We start from the raw sequence: 23,152 nt of genomic DNA on the forward strand, positions 1-23,152 counted from the left end.
AATCTATTTTATTAAAAATAATTATCATATGAAAATAACACTATATTTGCGTGGTACATTATGGATTGTACCATTAAAATTTCGAGACTTTTATACATTACTAATATGTAATATTGTTAAATCAACTCTTTTTCAAAAACAAAAATTTGTCAAATCAATTTATAATTAATTAATTATAATACTTTCCAAAATTTATAACATATTTGAATTTTTAATTTTATTATAAACCTATGTTTTTTCTTTAAAAGTCTTTAAAAAAATTTGACCCACTACTTTATTAAACTAAATGATAAATATAATTACATAAATTAATACACTAATTATTTTCCTGGATTATACAATAAAATTTAACTAAGTATATTCATATTAAACAGTTTAGAATTTAAAAAAAAAATTAAAATTAAATTAACAGGTTAGCCTTTTTACATGCTCATAAATGAAGATTGCCTTCAATTAAACTGAAACAATTTTTTCATTAAAAATAATAATGTCTCATATATAATATTCGTATTTACTACAAAAGCAAAATTAATAAAATCATTTACATCAAGAATTAGATTTTCAACCACAAATATTTTTAATTTTCTATAAAAATTAGAGATCACACACACATGTATATATATATATATATACCAGAAAAAATGTTAACACATATTAAAGTTATAAAATTTCGACATCTGTTTTTTTTTTGTGGCCACAATTTAGTTAAACAATTCATTTTATTTTAATTTTAAAATAATAAATACATTATTGAATATGGAACAAGTTACTACTATATGATAGATGTTTTATAAATTCTAACAATTGAGTTTTACAAGAAGTTGTAAGAATCCGAAAATGAGTATATTATGTTTTTAAAACCCATCAGTAATTATAGTTCAAACAAACTAGATGTCTTTACTATAAAACAAAAGAAAAAAAAACTAAAACTAAAACTAAAACCCAAATCAGTGTAGATAGAAACAAATTAATACATAATAGAAAATACAAAAGAGCCATAAATACATATATAAAAACACATTATCTGTTGACAAAAAAAAACACATTATCCATAGATGTCTGTAGTCATGGGTGTTTTCAATCAAACCTAAAGACTACCAACTCTTCAATGGTTCATCGACATTGAAGATATCTCCCTCCATAAACGACATATTTTTCTTTTGTTTTGTTTTGTTTGGTCTGAGACATGATTATAAAGATAACTGAAGAATGATTAAAAGAAGGATCATAATTTCATGATTAGGATAAGGTAGACCTTATTGTAGTTATAATTGACGTTGGACTACAGATCTAACCAAAAGTAATATATTAAGGTTAGATGGAATTGCACTTATCCAGATTCCTTTCTTCTTCTTTTTCTTTTTCTTTTTCTTTTTGCAGATTTTATTATTACTGTCTACAGAAAATCTTATTTCAAAACAATCATCCACATGTATACAGGAAAACTAATGACTAAGACAAGATAAACAACCTTCGTCTTGATCATAGTTAAATGACACGTGATCTATAAAATTTAGTTTAATACTCCTTGTTGTCTATTAAATTATTTAAAGAATATATACATTGATCATTTACTTCACAATCCACAATTTTTTCAAACCATTAATCTCACGGCCCGCTTTAATCTATGGTTCAAGATTAAACTGGATAACAGGCAATACCGCAAAACATTAAACCCTCAAATACATATGAGACATGAGACATCCTTTAGATTGTTGTGACAAGAGCCTTTTATCTACTTCGCATATATGACTAAGGATGACCGAGTGACCGAGTCACAGGAAAATAGAACCTCATGCCATAAGGTTAAGACAAACTATTGTTTTTTTTTTTGGTGTAGTGACAAACTATTGTTGTTTATTGATTTTAACTATGTATTGGTCAATGATATGAAGCTCTCCCCCATTCTCGAGGCAAAGAAAGACTCTCTGTTGCACTCAAGAATCTAAACATACCCAAAGTGATAATATACATACACACACATCCAAATTGTAAGCCTAATCTTTATTTTCTTCTACTATACCGATATTGATAAACATTTGCGAGTGTCCGTCCACTTATGAAACTAAAAATTCTTGGAGAAATTGAAGATCGCATTAACTTGGAATAAAACTGCAAATGATTTGAACCCAAAACAGAGTTTAACAGAACGAAGATGAAACATCAAAGATTTTAACCCCAAATAACTTTTTGACAGAAAACAAAAATATCAAATAAGATCGGAGCCACCTATAAGTTCTCCTCCATCTAAAGGAAACCTCCCCCCCTCCTCCTGCTCCTCTTTCTCCTCCTTCCGCTCCTCCTCAGAATCAGAATCAAGAACATCTTGGTCTTATGCTTGTAACCTTTCCTAGACCACCAAAAACTTGTGGAGAATCAACTAGTGAATCGACAGAATCAAATATATTATCTTGCGCAGGCGGCTCTATAACGATAACAGGGAACTTCCTTGATTTCAAACAGTTTAACACCCTGTGCATTTCATGTTTCGGGTTTTGTTTTGCGATTGCCACTAAATTTACTGGTTCAATAGGTTTCAATGATGCTATATAAGAATCATATCCCTAGCCATTTCCACAGCAGCCGAATTATCACCCCCTGAAGCTATATATATCAACCCACAGAGATCTCAAATTACAACATAAATAGAAACGAAGACAAGAGTGTACGTAAAGTATAGGGATTCACCTGATGAGGGAATGATTCGGGCATTGCACCACTCATGTTTGCCTGTAGTTCGCTTTGTCAACGTACGCAGGTATATCGTTCAACTTTTCAAAGCTCATTTGATAATAGCTGATTCGATGATACTAAAAGTAGAATGAAGATCGGCACTGATAGGGAGCGGGTAGTCGTCCATGAGTCAGAAGACGTATGTCCGATTCTTTAGCCAGTTACTACAATAGGTAAGATGATGATGATCCATTGACTTGTTTAACTAAGAGATGGAGTAAGGTCTTACTGGAGAGATATTCAGTTTTGTATTCGGCGTACATGGTGAGAATTTGAGACTTTCTCGCTACGTTAGGTTTAGGTCGGGATGAGAGAATGCCTTTGTGGGTTTTATTTATCAATTGAACCGTGACTTCCGTGTTATAACAGCTCGTTTACCTATGAAGATTTAAAAGTTTACTAGGTTTTGACCCGCGCTTTAAAAGCGCGGGTTTATTTTTCTTTTTTTTTATAAATTTTGAATAAGTTTGTGAAATGAAATATTTTCATTTATTTTTATTGTATTGTTTTGTTTTTATTTTTATTTTATAAATGGGTATTTATGTTTAAAATTGAACTTGATTTTTTTTTCAAAAATTTGAAGTGGTATTTTAAATTTTGTCAATCAATTTTCACGTTTATGTACTGAATTTTTGAAAGATATAATTTTTAACAGTTTTAACTTGTGAAATAAATTAATATTATATTCTTTTAATAATTTTAAGTCTTTCATTATCAATATTAAAATATTTTCAGAAAGTTTTAATTATATTGAGAAAAATAAATAATAATAATTATTTGGAAATATTTGTTAATATCAATATTAGAACTTGGCCTAAATGGCCCAAACGAAAAATGTGAACTTAGATAAATATTAAAATCGGCCCAAATAGCCCAAAACCGTAAAATTAAAAGAACAGAAAAAGTTTGGGCCTATAATTAGAAGACCCATTAATTGAAAATGATACAAAATAACAGAAATACCCTTAATGAAACATGCGGCTTCCTTATAATAGAAGGGTAGGTTAGGTAAAAATTCAAATAGGATCCTGCTTTAATAGTATAGATTCGGTATCAAAAGTTAGAATACAAATTTAAAACTAAACTAGATTTTGACCCAAGAGCGGATATATTTTTTGTTTTCTCGTTTTTTTAAAATTTTAATTTTTATATTTATTTTTTGTAGTCATATGTTTAATATTAATTTAATTTGATATAATAGTCCTTTAAATAAATATAATATATAGTTGGATATAACATTTATCAATAAGTCATGTTCATGTTTTAATAGAATAGATAATTTGTATATTCTCCTAAACTCCAACTTATTAAAACTATGGATTTTGTAAATAAAATATATCAAATAAGATTTATGGGGTTTGGATGATCTTTTATAGTGAAAAACCAATGAATCAAAATACCACCTTCTATGATGGCATTCAAAACTTTTTTTTAAATAAAACTTTTACTTCACAGTTTAAAAAACTAAATTATTTGAAATAAAAAAATAAAAAATTAGTTTATATATTTCATAAAACAATATCAGATTATAGTAATTCAATGTTTTAAAAAATATTGTTTTAAATAAATATTTAAAATTTAAATGACTTTTTCAAAAACTCTGAAAGTTCTTCAAAATATCATAAAACTTGTAACAAATCTTTTGAGGATTTAGTAAAATAACAAAATTTCTTGAATTTACTCAAATCTTGAATTATCTCAAATATTTGATTCAAAAAGTCTGTTAAAGAAACTAAGATCGAAATTTAAAAATCGCTATTATCAGAAAATGGGAAGTCAATATTTTATATTGTTTCTGTTTTGAATAAATGCAAATCTTCATTTCAAAATAGAGAATATGAAAATTGGTTAAAATTAATATATTGAGAATGATTCAAAAATTGTTCTTTTTTAGAATAATATTCCACCGGGTTGAGAATCTCTAAAATATTGTTATTTTGTGATGAATATCTTCAATATACTGATATATATCACATCTACAGAAATTATGTAAATTTCAGATATGTATATAGTGGCAGAGTCACCTTTATGGTAGGGGGTCATGTGACCCCTATGAATTCGGATAATTTTTTTTACTTGAACAAATTTAGTTGAATATTGTAAATATATCTTGTAGTGACCCCTATGAGATATGGATTAAACTGATCATTAGGCATGAAAGTTTAATCCATATGTCATAGGGGTCACTACAAGCTTCATCTTAAGAACATAGTATTTGTTGTATTATCATTTGTCTATGTTGATAATAAATTTGGAAACAGTATATATTAAGACTATTTAATATTGTTTCACTAAGATTGTAGGCGACATATTTCAACAGAGTACATATGACTTGAATATATATAAAGTGGTTTTGACATACTTGTATAAGAATCATCAGGAATATAGGAATATGTATCAGATGTGTTCATAGGTAGATTAGTTAATTTATATTGTATAAGAAAATTATATATTAATTAGGTGTTTAGACTATGATGAAAGATGGACAAAAATGATTTAATTAGATTTTGTTATTTTGTAGGTACAGTTAGTGATGTGAAAAGAAGTAAATACGATTTTGTATTAAAGAAAAGAGAGAAGCAGCAAACATAATTGTTCTCAAATAGCGTGATGCCCATCTTTTTTTTTTGAACAACGTGATGCCCATCTAGAGTCAGTTTTGAAGATCTATTACTATAAAGAAGGGTGTATCCCTCCTGTTGCGACACATCAGATGACAACTTGGAAATTCGAATACTGTGTTTATGACACGTGTCCCACGTCTAAAACGAGTCGTTTCATTAACTGAGAACGTGTGGGCTTTTAACAATACATGTTTATTAGATAGATTGGGCTAAAGTTTGTACTGTGATTTCGGCCCAGAATCCCGTGAGGCAAACCATAATCTGATGAAATGAAGACATGGGTGGTCTTCTCGCATCTGCTTTCGACGGCGACGGTGACGCTCGAGTTTCTTCACCGTTACTGAAACGGAATTCGTTATGATTTCTTGGTGTTTAATCCCATTAACTCTGACGCCCACTACAAGTTCTTCAATGCGTGGTTTGCGTCGGCGAAGCTCTGTCAATTCGGATATAAATATGTTCGTAATTCTCTTCTGGAGATCGTCCTCTCCTCTTCTCTCTTCTTTTATCTCTCTTAGAGTATACTAATTCACTGTGTTCTTCTCTGATTTGAAGACCGGTCACTGCGCCTCCACCGTTCAAGTTCAGTTGCTCCTGTTCTGGGAGCCCAGTAACGTGCGACGCGGTGGTGAACTCATGGGAGTGGATACGCTCTTAGTGGATTCACAGGTTTAACTTTAGTTTTTTTTTCCGGTCATAATTTTTGAGCATCTCCGTCGTTATGAATCCTTATTACCAATTCATGGTTTGATTTTTTTCCATATATTATGAATACTTTTAGCGTCTCCGTCGTGTTGAATCGGTATCACCAAGTTTCCTGAATTAGTTTTGTTTGACATCTTCTGATGTGACTTTCCCTTTGTGGGAAAAACCGTTGGTTGGTCGTATATAGGTGGAGGGTCAAGGATCTTGAAGGAGAAGATGATTTAAAGTCGGAGTTTATCTGCCCGTTTTGTGCATATGTTTTTGACAATGTCGGGCTTTGTTGTCACATTATTGAAGAGCATCATGTTAAGGCCAGGAACGAGGTAAATTAAGGATCATCAAATTTCTTTGAAAATGTTACATTTTACGTCTTTGGATACATGATCTGCCTGATTATTCGGTTTGTTCATGTCTTAGCTTTAGCTTTGTTCAGATGTTACAGAGAATCTGGATTCCTTTTAGAAAGTTCAAAGCTTTTTTTGAAATAGAAAATTTGGTGATGATGAACTTTTCTGCATTCCTCATGTGTCTTCTTATCAGATGAGTCCTTTAACAGCTTTCTAAATCCAGTTTGGAGTATTTCGTTAAATTGAGTATTTGTGATTAGCTGGTAATCGCTAAATGAGTTATCTTTTATGATCCAGATCATACTTATCAGTTTTATATTAATCTGGCATTATAAAAAAAATGATCTTTGTTCTCTCTCAGGTCTGTCCTGTATGAACAAAGAGGGTGGGATTGGATATAGTTAGCCATATAACGACGCAACATATGAACTTTCTAGGATATCCTTTCAACTTTTTTTTGTTTTAATATGATGCTGTTGTTCTGTATATAAAGGGTAGTCATGTTGTTTCTCTGTTTTAATGTGATTCCTTTGTTCTGTTTATAAACGTAGTCATTTTCTTTTTTTAAGTCAAAAAAACAAATTACTTACACTAGATAAAGAGGAACAAAGGATTTCTATCACAAAATTTCTAAATACTGTTTTTTTTTTGCATGTCCGATTCTGTTCTGTGGGTGGGAAGTTTTTGGGGCCAATACAAATTGTCGTTTTTTGTGCTTAACTACATCAGCGAATTAAGGTATGCGATAATGAATTACTTTTCCCTTTGTCTATCACTTTTCCCACAGCCTGACGGCGAAATGGTACACTCAGGACCATAAAGTATGCAATCATCACTTTGGTCTTTTGTCTGCGTTTCATTTTCGTTGCCCTTTTTAATCTATACCTTTGCTTTTCAGGTTTTAAGGAGAACACATGACTATAAGAAAGAACTTGGGATGCCGGATGGAGTTCATCAATGGAAAGGGTCCTTACAAGTACAACAGTAGTGTACATGATGGAATGGATTACTCTTCCGTCCATGTTGAACTCGGTATAAGAGTTTTTCTATCACTTTGTCTCATGAGATGGATTACTCTTCCATCCATGTTGAACTCGGTATAAGAGTTTTTCTATCACTTTGTCTCATGAGATGGATGTCTCTTCTAATGTGACTTTCCCTTTGTGGGGAAAATCTTCAAAGCTTGAAGATCGCGTTGTTTACTCCCTCTTAACTTTATTACTTTGACACCATAGAAGTGAATAGTGCATTTGTGCACTAACAGAACTTACTAATACATGTGTTTATTACATATTAATACATGTGTTTGTATATAGCCTTAAACTTGACGTATCGGTGAGTTACTATAAACTACAGACTTTGTAGATTGATCGAGTCTCTAAGCTTCTCCAGGGTTAGAGGGTTAGACTAATTGGTAAAATTATGAATTTTACATCTTCAAGTACAAACTTGCATGAGTACTTTTACCTAAACGCCATCAATTTGCATTAATGTTAATGGCGAGAATGAGATTACAACAAACTTTTTTGTAAATAATTGTTCTTTCAGTTTACGGATTTCTGAGTATTAGTTGATTTTATTTTACATTGTCAAAGTCCTAAGAAATGTTGAAATGCATTCTACTTATTATCAAAGTCAAAGTAGAACTTAAAATGACAATACATTGAAAATTAATTTATTTTTACTGAATTCCTTTTTGGTCAAAAATTTTAAATTGAAAATAAATTTTATAGTGGTCTTATTTTTATCAAATGCAGATAAAAAGCATAATGCTTAAGTAATGATTTCACCATTTTATCACGAAGCTCAAAATTAAAAAATTTAAAAAATAAAGTAAAATATAACTAAATAGCATAATGTACTACGGGCGGAGTATACTTTATTTGTGATTTCAATTTTTTTATAAATAATTTAGTAGTTTATGTTTTAGATTTGTATTTGTAAGAGATGTGTACAATATTTTGTTTATTGTCTTTTAGAACATTTTAAATGATGAAGGATATTATATTTATTTTAGTTAAATGTTTCATTTGCCAATTGTCTTAGATTCAAAGGGTTGGTTTTCTGTTTTTGTTAATCCTTATTTACGGGTGATTTTGATAGTATAATAATAATATTGTGATTCTCTGAATGTTTTTTTTTAATTTGTACAGTAATATTACTTGATTTTGTTTGTTTTCTTTTTATGTCATCAATTATCAGTATGTTTTCTTTGTTAAGCCTTTATACAAAAATGTTTTCTTTGTGGAGTTGTTGTCTATTGTGGCACTCATCTCGACTTTTTAATTATTCACATTAATTTCAAAATGAAAGATACTACGAAAATAAGACCATAATAAAAAATTAGTAGATAATAAAAGATCAAAAATAATAGTTAGGAAAAATAGAACAAAATGCAGAAATAAAAATATAAAAAATTGAATATTTTTATATAAAATAGATATGTAAAGTTATTATGACTTAATAAATGTAGAATGTATTTTAAATATTTATTTGAAGAATTCTAAAAAAACTATAGACATAGATCTGCAACTGTGTAAAATGATATATATATATATATAGTCGAATAAGAGACACACGATATAAAATAATGAATAAAACTAGATAACTTCAAATTAAACAAATAATTCAACAATTATACACCATTAAAATAAAAACAGAATAAAACTTCAAATAAACAATCTTATTAATGTAAGTAAAAATTTCGTTAATTGTACTAGGAATGAAACTGAATAAAGAATAACAATCAATAAAATAATGATTCATACTAATATAGAACCAAATATTTTAAAATAAAACAAACACTAAAAAATCAAAAATATTTATTCTAACTATTTGAATTATTTTCAAATTAGCTAAATATAGAAAATAATAGTTAGGAAAAATAGAATAAAATGCAGAAATAAAAATATAAAAACAAAATTGAATATTTTTATATAAAATAGATATGTTAAGTTATTCTGACTTAATAAATGTAGAATGTATTTTAAAAATTTATGTGAAGAATTCTAAAAAAAACTATAGACATAGATCCGCAACTGTGTTAAAATGAAATATATAGTTATATAGTCGAATAAGAGACATATGATATAAAATAATTTAAGAGAATGAATAAAACTAGATAACTTCAAATTAAACAAATAATTCAACAATTCTAAACCATTAAAATAAAATCAGAATAAAACTTCAAATAAACAATTTTATTAATGTAAGTAAAATTTGTGTTATTTGTAATGGGAATAAAACTGAATAAAGAATAACAATCAATAAAATAATGATTCATACTAATATAGAACCAAATATTTTAAAATAAAAACAAACACTAAAAAAAATCAAAAATATTTATTCTAACTATTTAAATTATTTTCAAATTATCAATCCCGCCCGTAGGGCGGGCCGGCCCTAGTATATTATAAACTGAGTCGATAACACTATTCACTTTCTGAATTGTTAGCAGATAACCAAATAATATGACATTGGTTTAGTTTTATCGTAGGATGTTGGTTTAGTTTAAGTAGTTTGGTTACATTTTATAAGCAGCGTACAATATTTTTTAACATATCTAGAAGTAGAGCTGGGAATTTGATTCATTATCCGCGGGCCCCGCCCCGTTTGACCCGCTGCGGGGCGGGTGCGGGTAGAGTGATTTGAAAAAAATTGTTCGCGGGTGCGGGTGCGGGTCGAGTGATTTTAACGCGGGGCGGGTGCGGGTCGACCGAATTTAAACTGCGGGTACCCGCCAACCCGCAAAATTAAAAAAAAAAAAATTTCTTTTTAAAATATGATTTTTTTTAGTAAAAATTATGTTTTTTATTATAAAAATAATAAAAAATACGAATATTTTTAAAAATTTAATTAAAATATATTATTTATATTATTTTTTAAAAAAATATTAATTAAAATAATTATTTTTATTATTTTTTATATTACCCGCGGGTCCCGCGGGTTACCCGCTAATTTATGCGGGGCGGGGCGGGTCTTACATTTTTTAGATGCGGGTCAAGCGGGTCGAATTTTTGAATCGAAAAAATGAGTCGACCCGCAGCGGGGCGGGGCGGGTCGGGGCGGGTCGACCCGCAAACCCAGCACTATCTAGAAGAGTTCAAAAATTTAATGATAACTTCTAATGGTAGATAAAAAATAGAACCCAAAATTAATAGATTAGATAACTATATATATACTAGGTGTTTTCCTGCACCATGTGCGGTAAAATTTTTTTTAAAATCTAACCTATATTTAAAAATAAATTTTATTAAATATTATAGATTTTACTATTTTCGTACTAATATTTAATATATATTTGATATATATTAAATCAATTTGTAAACTAATAAAATGATATAAAATTGTATAATTATATAAAAATTAGTCTAAACAATATTTATAAAATTTGTTGATATATAAGAAACTAATAATCTTACGATTAGATATTTATTTATTTTTTAAATATTATGGAAAGTTTTGAAAGTTTTAGTAATACAAAAATTTTATAATTATATAAAAATAATAATATTTCTAATTTGAAATGTTATATATGTTTTTTTAATCTAACTTATATTTAAAAATAATTTTTATTAAATATTATAGATTTTACTATTTTCTTACAAGTATTTAATATACATTTGATATATATTTGTATAAAACTAATAAAATGATATAAAATTGTATAACTATAAAAAATTTAGCCTAAACAATATTTATAAAAAAATTTGATATATAAGAAACTAATAATCTTACGATTAGATAGTTATTTATTTTTAAATTGTAGAAATTTTTGAAAGTTTTAGTAATACAAATTGTATAATTATACAAAATAATAATATTTCGAAATTTGAAATGTTATATATGAATATATTTATTTTATAGATGACGCATGAGCTATTACCATATTTTAAAAAAAAATTATCAAAAAAAATATCAATATTAAATGTAATATATGAATTATTACCATATTTTAATAAGTTTGCCAAAAAATATCAATATTAAATGTAATATATGAATTATTACAATATTCTAATAAGTTGCCAAAAATATAAATCAATATTAAATGAAATGATCCATGTCATATTTTTCTGGAAGCCATGTCATCAATTCTAATAGCCATGTCATATTTACTTTATGAAACTGATTGTAAAGAGGACACGTGGCAAAATCACTTCGCAAATATAGTTTAGGGGATATATATATATATAATAAGAAAACCATAAAATCCTAAAATAGTAGAAATAATTATCTTATTAATAAACAAAAAACTAGATAATCTTTGAAATATCTCTGTATCAATATCTCCGGATTGGAGAAATCCTTGAATCCTAACCGTTATCTTTATCTCGTTTTTCTTCTTGATAATATACTTTTGACGGGCTTCTTCCTGTCCAGAACATCATGGCCCAATGGTAAGGACGGGCTCTTTCCTGCACCCAGATTGTGAGTTCGAACCTGCTGGAGGGAACTAAGTTATGATTTCTGGACAACAACACGGATATGGGTCTATACTTTAGGGTCCATTTGCATATCCGGAGAGATGGTCTATCCGTGGGCTGCACATCCCCTTGAGGATTAGTCTGGGCCCTTCCATAGGCCCGGGATACCCCAGGTTAATCAAAAAAAAAATATATATATACTTTTGAAATAAGAATATAACTTTGTCCCACCATAATCAAAATAATCAAGGTAAGAGTCAAGGATTTGAAATCCCTTTGCTCGTCATCATGCTGGCGTGTTGAAGATTTGGGCTAGTCTTTCCAAAAGTCCAATTGTCTATTGCTTCAAATTGATTTCTTCACCGCTAGATCTCGATGTCACACTGTCGATAAGTTCAGTTGTCCATTGCTCGAAATTTATTTCTTCACCGCTAGATCTCAATGTTACACTGTTGATATAATCCATGATATTATCCATGGTGTTGAACGCATCTTTTCTGAATATAGAATCGATTGGCTCGAAAATCATCATGTCTTCACCATATGTATCATAAATCACAGGACCAGAAAATTCTTTATACTCTCCGTACAAATCTTCGGTTGAATTAAATGGATATTCATCCGTTTGATAAAAGCACTCAAAGGACATGGTAACTGAGAAAACAAAATCGAACTTTGATTAAGAAAATCTAAATAACTATATATATAAGAAAATCTGAATACAAAATTATATAAAAAAAACATAAAGCTTTAAAAGAATAGAAATAATTATCTATTAATAAATTATAAGTTTGATGATTATAATACTTGGAATATATCCAAATATTTTATGTATCATGCAAATTTAAAATTTCCTTTTGAGATTTTGATTTCTATTGATCTCATCATCACTTGGTGGCTAGATCACACGTGTTATCAAGTCGATCTGTTCTTTCTATTACGTGATATTTATTTCAACGTTGGATCTCTGTTAAATTATTTGTTATTATTTGTTAGTATAAACATCACTAATGATCATACTCATTCAACGTTGCTCAAACTGAAACGGCTGTACAAATAAGCTACATGCCATAGTCTGTCTGTTTGGTGCTGGTGATCATCAAGTGGCTAGAACTGAAATGCCCAAAAGTGCTTTGGTTGCCAATGGAACAGTTTCAGCAGAACCTGCTGCGCCCGTATACTTGATGCCATAGAAATTTGATAGAGAAAAAGCTTCAAAACATGACAAATAAAAAAGATGATTAAACTGTTTATCTTTATAACTAAAAAACCTCAACTCAAACACTACAAAAACATTTGAATCACTCTAATATTTAAAACTTAAAGGACAAGTTCAATAAATTAGCCAAGTTCAGGAAGGAAGACAAATCTATTGTGTCGCAACACAAATGATTGAGAATGGTCATACAGCATACTCTTGGTAAGGTAAGACTCCACATACATTATACATAACATGTCACGATGTAGAAGTTTATTCATTATTTTGAGACAAAGGGTAATAATAATCCCCCGAACGTTGATAGGAATAATAATACCAAATCGGTGTTTGTTCCATACTAATATATATATATATATATATATATATATATATATATATAACAGAAACAACTCAATGTTACATAAATATACTTATCTACTTACTCCGTTGTTTTCCCTTTGCGTCGTCGGTTGTTGCTGCCACAGCTCGTCTCCAGTACATAGCAGACAATAGAGTCAACGTCATCCTCGAAAATGCTATAAGCTTCCATGGCCTGCGTATAGCTAAATCCCATCGACAAAACCATCTCTATGCTGCTGCTGCTCACGACCGTAGCCTCCTTTGGTTTCCAATCACTGCCTGAGGTTCCTGCTTTTAAGAAATTTCATTTTTGTCTTAAATAGGCTTTGCTTGCTTCTTCTCAAAGGTGAGAGGAGGATATAATAATACTCACAAGCTCCAGAAGAGGACGTCTCAGCATTAGAGGTGGGACCAACAATTCGTGGCTTATTGGACCATTCCATAAGATCAGAGTAAGCTCAAGATCAGAGTAATATCTCCCTTCTGCTACCAGCGCCTGTAACATTTAGACACAATACACGTATAAAGTAGCCATAGATGATTACTGACTTGTATATATATATATATATATATAAATATGAGCTACTTGCATAATCAATCTGATGTTCTTGCTGAGCCTTAATAGCAGCTTATACCTGCTCTCTATCCACGTAGAGGTAGAGCCAGGACGAGAGGGTGGAAAGCATGGCATATGCTCATCGGAACTGTTATAGCCTTCGTTCTCACTCTGTGATCCAGTTGGTGAACTCCTAGTGGAAACAAGAGAGCGAGGCCCAGCCCCTCTTGGTGTTATTGCTCCAATTCGTAAAGCACCAAAACTTCCCAAGACCGATCTTCTTCTATTATCAGGGTTTGGTGGAGGAAGAGGTAAGGGCGGTGAATCAGGGTCATCTCCACCACTAACCGGAGAATCACAGTCTCTTTCAACGACAACAGTCCGGGTCTGGGAGAGACGACCGGGGTGCTGATGTGGACACGTGTTCACATCTTCAACGGATGTTTCTTTTCGTGCTTGGCCACTTGTCCATTTTGGCATTGTGTAACACCCACGTTTGGCGGACTGAACGGGAACAATCAAATAATGGACTTGGTTAAACTGTTCAGACGAGCTAGTTAGAGTTGGTCTTGTAGTCTAGACTAGTATTGGTCTAATTAGAACCACACCCTCGGATTCAGACGTAGCGTTTAAGTTTGTCGCATGAAGCTGGTCTGTTTCAGGTTGGACTTATCATCTGTTTCCTTATTTTTTACAAGAATTTATTTTCTTGAAATCTTAATTGCTATAAACAAGTTTTTTTAAAGTTAGTTATCTTAACATTCAGAGAATCTATTTCTTTAAAATCTTGATTGACTAATAAAAAAAGATTTTCAAAAACAAAAACCATTATGAAATCACCACCTTAATCATGATATGATGACTATATATATGTTAAATAGTATTTGACCAAAAAAAAATATATATATATATATATATATATGTTAAATAGTATTTTCCAACATGCTCATGCAAATAATTACTCTCTTTCAAACGATAATTATGCTGGGGGAAAAACAAAAACAAATTATGTATAACAAAAACAACATGATCCACAGTACATTCGATTTACACAACACAAGAAACCAAATCATACATCTGACCCTTTTAAAATTTTCCCACAAATGAATTTTAATTGCAAACTTTCAAGTCTATTATTTGAGAGCAAATGCAGAGAGGATGACGAGGAACATCAAAAGAGCCGCTGCAATAAAGGAAGCCACCACGGCGCCGCTCGTTCCTTGGCAAAAGTCACCAAATTGCTGGCAAACCGGAAGCCAATTCGAGCTTGAATTCCCGTTGTGCGCCAAATAAACTATTGCTGCAGAAGCAGATGCTGCCACCATTGTGAGGCCCATCATCGCCTGGTCCGCAAAAAGTTGGATACGGATTAATATAGGGATGTGTCGCGTGTATGTAAGCAACATACACGTTCATCGTTATTAATTGGTCCTAAAACCTTTGTATATATACAACCATATTCTATAAATTAACGAGCTACCTCAACCTAACCTTATTAATCGAGGTTATATGGTGATTAAAGAACTTATTGTTTTCGGCGCTGGTTTTACGTTTACATTTTTATAATAAGGTTCTTTTTCTAAATGAAACTACAGTTTTATGAAAATTTTCATTGTTAATGGAGAACTCTTCCATAGTGGGCGTTTGCGCTTATATCGTTTTTTTTTTGAGATATTATTTCTCTGGATATATGAAACCCCAACAAAAAGAAAACGTGACGTTTTAGAAATCGGCTTTTGAATCATTCAGCAATCAAGCATATAAAATATTACCGTGTCACATAAGATGAGGAAGAGCCTTGGCGGCACGGCGAGAGGCCGGAGGATACAGACTATGGAGAAAGGCAATGAGAGGGTTAGGTAACCGCCCACGATTGAGTTTACTATAACGAAAGACCTGTTACAAAAAAATACATTTAATAAGATTGTGTTTTATCATAGTAACTTACTAAGCACCAAACTCAGAGCTACAAAATTATTTCGATAATTATTTATTAAATTCTTGGTATCTATTCTATTAATTCTTCAACATGTCCAATTGATAAATGTTGTGTCCATCTTTTTAAATTTTATAACTGCCACAAATACATAAATAGACATACAAATTAATTAAAAGCAAACAATATAACTGCAACCACTAACGTAACCCTATATTATTTTTTTGTAAACTAACCCACTAACCCTACATTAAAGGAACAAATATTAGATATGTCAGAGTAAAATATTATAATAGGTTAACTTCTACCATTTATTAAAGTTTGATATCAATATCAACATTGTTAAAAACAAACTATATCAGACATTGTGGACACTTCAGAGATTTCGTATTATGTATACTTTACATAGGGATAAAAATTTCACAGATTATTATTAGAACTGCAATATTATATATACACAATTATTTGAAAATGGAAAATCTATAAATATTTAAATTAAAATAATATTATGCTTTTTGCGGGTCAAAACTCTCGCCTAAAATCTTAATCCATCTAATAGACCAATTAAAATAGTTCATGTAAACACTAATTATATATAAAATTAAAAATTAGATAAACAAAAAAGGTGATCATCAAAAATTAAAATTTCCAAAACCCATTTTACTTTTTTTTTCTAAATAGGATTAAACGGAAAAATACAATTACAAAGAAAACTATAAATATGATTAAATAAATATAAATATAAAAATTAAATTTCTAAAAAAAATCGTAAAACATAAAATAAACCCGCCCTTTGATATTATTATGGAAGTTACTATTTATAAAAATATATTCTATGGGTTTTAGTTTAACGGATTTTAAATAGGTTATTCAAATATCTATCAATACTATTAAAGTTGAAACATGACCAACTGATATCAGTTGTGTCCAATTTTAAATGAAATATGATTCTTACTTTCTATGCCTTTAAAAAGAAACTGAGTATTTCATAAATGTTTCTAATTATATAGGAAGTCTAACCGCAATCCCTTATTATTCGCCTAACCATTACGTAAGTTTTATGTTTCAGGATAAATCGGTTACTAAAGTGGGCTTTGTATCAAGATTTTTACGTAGCCCAAATATATTATTAGGAATTTGTTTTGTGTTAAATTTTGTTATCGGTTTTGTAAAGTCAACCTTGCATAGTGGCAAAACATTTTGCATATTGGCTGTCAGTTTTATAAATGCTTATATTCTTAAAATTGTTTTAGCTATTAGAATATTATTTTTTCTTTACAATTTGGTGGACAATAGTTTTTTTCCAGAAATAAAACAGTTACACAACTAACCGGCCAAAAAATAGTTACACAACCTTTTTCAAAAAAGTCCAAACTGATATGTGGCAATTTGTTCGTTGGACGACAATTTGTTGTTTGTTGTTGATTATAGCCTAGATTCTATAAAAATTATATTTCTTAAAAATATAAAACAAAAAATATATCCGTCTTTTTAAGGACGGATCATAAGTTTGATCTAATTATTTGAAAATCGATTTGGGGGTGCAGATTATGAGTATTTTATGCGGGTGAATGTGGGTTGGTTGATTTTGGATCGCGGCTACTCTGGCGACCCGCAAGATATTTAAAAAGTAAATATTTCTTATAAAATACAGGAATTTAGAAATAATAATTGAAAATTTAAATCATGTGTAAATTTTTTATTATAAATATATTTTTTATAATAATTAAATTAAATAATAAATTTAAAATATATATATATATATAACCCACAGATAACCACAAAATTAAACGGAGCGGGTGCGGGTATAAAATTATTTGTTTGCGGGTTGTGCGGTCATGTTTTTTAACCAAAACAAAATTGAAAACCAGCGGGTTGGCGGATCAGCGAGGCAAGTTTCACCCGTAACCCAACCTTAATCGTGCGTACCAGTTCAATTTTTAAATTGTTATTATTTAATAAAATATATTTTTATTAAAACTTATACACAAATATGATTAAAAATATAAATATAAACAGAAAAAAAGAAAAATATCAAAAAAAATAAATTTAAAACAAAAAATATACCCGCCCTTTTAAGGGCGGGTCAAAATCTAGTCTATTCTATTAATTCTTCAGCATGACCTATTAATAAAATGTTGTGTCCAATTAATTATTTCCATATTTTATTCTTCCAAAAATGAAATATATTATAACTTCCCCTTTCCCTTTTCTTTTAACGGCATAACTTCCCCATTCCTATATTCTAGGAATCTGAAACTAATTTATACTAATAAAAATTCATGAAATAATATAGAATAATGGTAATTAATTTAATATTTTTTTAAAAATATTGTCTGCATATATTAAACGGCAGTTAATAAAAGAAGCCAAACGATAATTCCTCTATTGATAATAAAGAATAAATAGTAGGTTTAAAATTCAACATTTTCAAGACTTACTAATTATTTATTAATAATTGTTAATATTTCTTAAAATAAACCACTAAAAATCAAGTTGAAATAATAGATGTTTAGATCAACAAAATTAAACCATAACTAGATTCTGACCCGCCTTTTAAAGGACGGATATATTTTTTGTTTTACTATAATTCTCATATTTGTGTTTTTTGTGGTTATATTTGTATTTTTCTTTGTAATTATATCTATCCTATTAATTCTCATATTTTAATAGTATTGACTAGATTCGGATTTGCCTTTAAAAGAGCTGGTATATTTTTTTGTTTTACATATTTTAGAAATTTAATTTTTATATTTATGTTTTTAATCATATTTATATTTTTCTTTGTATAATATTTCTTTTAAATAATTAATAAGAGGTTTTAATAATTATTGTAAAATAATTTGACCACACATATATCAATAGGTCATATTCCTATTTTAGTATATTGATATTATATAATGAAAAAAAAACGTAAATAAAAACATAAATATAAAAATTAAATTTATAAAAAAATGTAAAACAAAAAATATACCCGCCCTTCTAAGAGCGGGTCAAAATCTAGTAATCTTAGTAAAACTGAACATTTTTATAACTTACGACAACGTCGGTAAATCGGTGTAGTCAGCACTGAACTGCAAGAACTGAGTGAAGAAAGGGAGAGTCTCTTCTGTGGTTGCCATCTTTGCTGCAGCGGCCATGGCCGTAATGGCTGCAATCAGTCTAAGTACAAAATCAAATATTGCTACACCTCTTTTCCAGCCGGCCATACTCACCTTTTCTTGCTTATGTTTTTCCATGATTCGACTGTAGTTCATAGGAGGAGCAAACACATGAGCTTTGCCTTTTCCTTTGTCTAGCTTTGGCTTTTGAACAATGGGTTCTTCTTCTTCTCTTCTGCTACCGGTCTTTTCTATATCCATGGGAAATAATTAAGAAGAGAAGAAATTAGGATTATTCCTTTCGGAAGATAATTTTGGAGAAGATTCAAAAGGAGGAGCTAGATATTATGATGATGAATCATAAGTCTTACTTGTTATATATATATGATTGACTTGGTGAAGTTGCTGAATTGGTTTGGGTGTGTCATGTGTGTATTCTTCCTTTTAGGTTTCATAATCTTACATTCAAGATTGTCGCTTGATAAAATATTGAAGACGACTTGCTCCATTTCCATATAAGTTAGGATTGTATATATATATTATTGGGATTGTTGGTTCCACTTTTTGAACCTAATTATAATTAGGGGGGAAATTGTTTTTTTGAGCCAAAAAAACAGCAACTATGTCCCATTAATCTAATTTCTTTTTTGTACCATTTTTCCTTTAATACCCTTTAATATTTTCTAAAATAAATAAAATAAATAGTTTAGCAAACAAAAAAAAATTCAGAAAATAGTAAATGCTGATGAAATACTTATATCAACTTATAGATATATTTTTTAATTTCAAAAAATGTTTAAATCATAAATTCATATTTTGTTCTAAAAAAGGTAGAATTGACATTCTACATAGTAGAAAACGTATTCTACTTTTTTCATTGAATCTACTTTGTTTAGAATACGTGTTCTACTTAAATAATAGTAATCTAAAAATCTTTAGAAAACACATTCTACGCTTAACATATAGTTCTAAAATCCGTAGAAATCGAAATCTACACTTTACTAAAATTCTAAAACCTGTAGAAATCATAATCTACATATTGCTATAAATCTAAAACTAGTAGAAATCGATTTCTAACATATTTACTCTATTCTACCTATTTTAGAATACAGGTTCTACGGATAAGGATAATATTAGAAGAGAATATTTTGGGAATATTATGTTTCCTTATTTATTTATTAAAATCGATTTACAAAAAAAAATAGAAATAATATTTTTTTAAAAACAAAATCGTAAAAAAAAAAAAAAAAAGTAAAATCGTTTTAATAAAAAAAAACGTGATTACCCAAATAAAAACATCTCACGTCATCTTCTATATTCCATTGATTGATCACCAAATTTTCACAAAAATTTCACATTCATTCTACCATGATTCATGTCTATGGTTCATGTGGTGTTTGGGAATTGGTTGTACCTTCAGGTTGGAGTTTTTCTGTTGATGCAAAGATAGGAGGAAGGTTACATGGTTTCCAATTGAGCTCCTCTATTGAAGAGTTTCAGAAAATTGTAATTGAGGATTTTGGTTTAAAGGTAACAGATGCAGATTTGGAATTGAGTTATCTACCTATTGGATTGATCAATTCATCAGAATGTCCACCAGTGATCATTGCAAACTCAAGCCAAGTTCAAAACTTTCTAGGGTTTTGTAAGAAGCATCCGTCAACTCAATTGTGTGTTACCTATAAAGCCAAGCAAGATAATGAGAAGAAGAAAGGGAAGATGAAGCAAGGTCAGGTTGATGGAGATGATTATGATGCTGACAAGCATAACAAGAAGAAGAAAGGAAAGATGAAGCAAGAGGAGGTTGATGGAGATGATGATGATGATGTTGACAAAATCATTTCTGAAAAAGAAAACAGAGAAACTTTAGCAAAGAGTTCTTTGCTCGATTTGGTTAAGAAAGGAGATCTTTTCCTCAACAAAACAGTGTTAAAGGCAAGGTTTGAGTTATGTGCAATGAAGCATAACTTTCACTACACAGTTACCAAATCCAATAAATCAGTTTGGTGTATTAGATGTGCTGATAAGGTGTGCTATTGGGGTGCCCGAGCAGAGTGTTTGAAGGGCTCTACATATTTTATTATTAATAAGTATGTCGGTGAACATTCATGCGCACCTTCAAACAAATCCAGTGGCGGTAAGACAGCTTCAGCGAAAACAATAGGCAGTCTCATCATGCATAAGTACGAAGGTGTCAAAGAAGGACCTAAAGCAAAAGATATTGTTCAGATTATGCGTCATGATTATGGATGTGAGATCTCTGATTCTTTAGCATGGGATTCCCGTGAATATGCAATCAATGCCGTCAGAGGTATTCCAGACGAAAGTTATGGAAAAATACCAAAATATTTGCACATGCTGCAAGAGGCCAATCCAGGTACCCATTCCTCTTACGAGACTGACGTCAATGGAAGATTTAAATATCTATTTATAGCGTTTGGTCAATCGATTAGAGGCTTCACCAATGTCATGAGACGTGTCATTGTTATAGATGGAACATTCTTGAAGAGTAAATTTAAAGGGGTGCTACTGGTTGCAACTGCTTTAGATGGAAATTCAAATTTGTATCCTATTGCATTCGGGATAGTAGACTCTGAGAATCATCAGTCTTGGGAATGGTTTATGAGACAATTAAAAGTGGTTGTTGCTGATGGTAATGGCTTGGCTTTTATTTCGGATAGACAAGGGTCTATAGCGAAGGCAGTTGAGAACGTGTATCCTCTAGCGGCACATGGTATTTGTATTCATCATTTGTTGAATAATGTGGTAACATATTTCAGAGGCAAGGGATTAGCTGGGTTGGTTTCTAAGGCTTCGAAGGCTTATAGAGTTGCTGACTTTAAGAGAATATTTGGTCATGTCTGCAATATCAGTCTAGCAATAGGAACCTATCTAATGGAAGCAGATGTGAAAAAATGGGCTAGATGTCAATTTATTGGATTCAGGTATGACATTAGGACAAACAACCCTGCTGAGTCTATAAATTCTGCTTTGCGTTCGCCAAGAGAGTTTCCTGCTATTCCTTTGTTGGACAGTATTAGAGAAATGCTGACACGGTGGTTTTTTAAGCGTAAGAAAAAGATTTCAAAACATAAGCATCCTTTGACCATAGATGTAGAGGAAAAGATTGAAAGGAGAATCGAGAAGGGAAAAACTTTCGTAGTTTACCCTATAACAGATAGTCAGATGCTTGTGAAAGGCGATATAATTGATTGCTTTGTTGATTTGGATAAACGGGCTTGTTCTTGTGGGAAGTTCAACCTCTTGAAGATTCCTTGTAGACACGCAATAAAAGCCGGTTATTCTGTTGGCAGAGAAGCACACACTTTGACTGATTTTATGTACACCACGGGAGCTTGGAGAGAAGCTTATCAGGAAAGCATTAATCCTATTGCTGTGCCTGAAGACTCTTGGTCCGTCCCAGAAGATGTGGAAAACTCAGAAGGGCTACCGCCTGAAACAAGAAGGGCTCTTGGAAGAAAAAGAAAAAGCAGATATGAAACCGTTGAAGACAAAATTCGATCATCACAAGGATCACAGGGAAGTAAGACTCGCAAGTGCAGTAGATGCTCTGGTAGTGGCCACAACAGAGCAACTTGCAAGATGCCAATATAGCCGACTTGTCTGCTGTTATTATGGCAACTTTGTTTCGTTTTTCAGAAGATATTTGTTTGATTTCTACTTACTTTGTTTCAGTTTCATGTAACTTTGTTTTATTTTATTTGTTTTAGTTTTTTAGACACCAAGAATAATTTCTAATTACATTGTTTCATGTTTTATGCAACTTTGTTTAAATTTCATGTTGATAGCAATATAGTACTGGACTTCCCAGACTGCAAAAACCGACCAAAATACAAGGATCGATCGATCGTTTTATGTCATGGTCGATCTATCTAATCGATCTCAATATATTTAGAATTGCCAGACGAAGCGGTGCAGTTTTGATCGACCGGTGCCAAAACATCGATCCAGAACGATCGATCAGCTTAGATCGACCGGTCCGTTTTATACAGAACGATCGTTCCGTGAAGAACGACCGAAACAAAACAATTGATCGTTTCACAACCGATCGATCTCTTGATCAAGAACGATCGATCCCTTTCTCAGGGATGTCATTCAGTTCGATTTCCATTGTTTTGGTAAGCATAAATCCAGGAAATCATAAAAAC

General features: G+C 30.5%; 2 protein-coding genes and 1 long non-coding RNA gene across 3 annotated transcripts; 2 read left to right on the forward strand and 1 right to left on the reverse strand.

Moving 5' to 3' along the window:
* The first annotated feature begins 5,607 nt into the window (after positions 1–5,607).
* LOC130510902 (uncharacterized) lies at positions 5,608–7,720 on the forward strand. Its single transcript, XR_008944696.1, has 5 exons — positions 5,608–5,815; positions 5,913–6,026; positions 6,250–6,385; positions 7,091–7,147; positions 7,308–7,720. It is a non-coding gene; the product is annotated as an uncharacterized LOC130510902 (long non-coding RNA).
* A 7,239-nt stretch (positions 7,721–14,959) lies between these two features.
* LOC130510774 (casparian strip membrane protein 3) lies at positions 14,960–19,318 on the reverse strand. The gene is made up of 3 exons (XM_057007403.1): positions 18,922–19,318; positions 15,719–15,842; positions 14,960–15,289 (listed from the first exon to the last, which is right to left on the reverse strand). The coding sequence occupies exons 1-3, from the start codon at positions 19,242–19,244 to the stop codon at positions 15,080–15,082; spliced, it is 657 nt and encodes a 218-aa protein (XP_056863383.1). The 5' UTR covers positions 19,245–19,318; the 3' UTR covers positions 14,960–15,079.
* Positions 19,319–20,351: 1,033 nt separating this feature from the next.
* Positions 20,352–22,598, forward strand: LOC130511329 (uncharacterized). Its single transcript, XM_057008260.1, has 2 exons — positions 20,352–20,810; positions 20,883–22,598. Exons 1-2 carry the CDS (start codon positions 20,352–20,354, stop codon positions 22,596–22,598), a joined length of 2,175 nt encoding a protein of 724 aa, XP_056864240.1.
* Positions 22,599–23,152: the final 554 nt, after the last annotated feature.

This window comes from Raphanus sativus, chromosome 4, assembly GCF_000801105.2.
Source record: "Raphanus sativus cultivar WK10039 chromosome 4, ASM80110v3, whole genome shotgun sequence".
Lineage (NCBI taxonomy): Eukaryota > Viridiplantae > Streptophyta > Magnoliopsida > Brassicales > Brassicaceae > Raphanus > Raphanus sativus.

Bases quoted from the DNA above. Each gene is read 5' to 3' on its own strand.
- LOC130510774 (XM_057007403.1), bottom strand. From the start codon at position 19,244: ATGGATATAGAAAAGACCGGTAGCAGAAGAGAAGAAGAAGAACCCATT. The intron at 15,843-18,921 runs GTAAGTTATAAA...TTTTTGTAACAG, and splicing joins ACCGATTTACCGACGTTGTC to GTCTTTCGTTATAGTAAACT. The intron at 15,290-15,718 runs GTAATATTTTAT...TTTGCGGACCAG, and splicing joins TCCTCATCTTATGTGACACG to GCGATGATGGGCCTCACAAT.
- LOC130511329 (XM_057008260.1), top strand. From the start codon at position 20,352: ATGATTCATGTCTATGGTTCATGTGGTGTTTGGGAATTGGTTGTACCT. The intron at 20,811-20,882 runs GTTGACAAAATC...GATTTGGTTAAG, and splicing joins ATGGAGATGATGATGATGAT to AAAGGAGATCTTTTCCTCAA.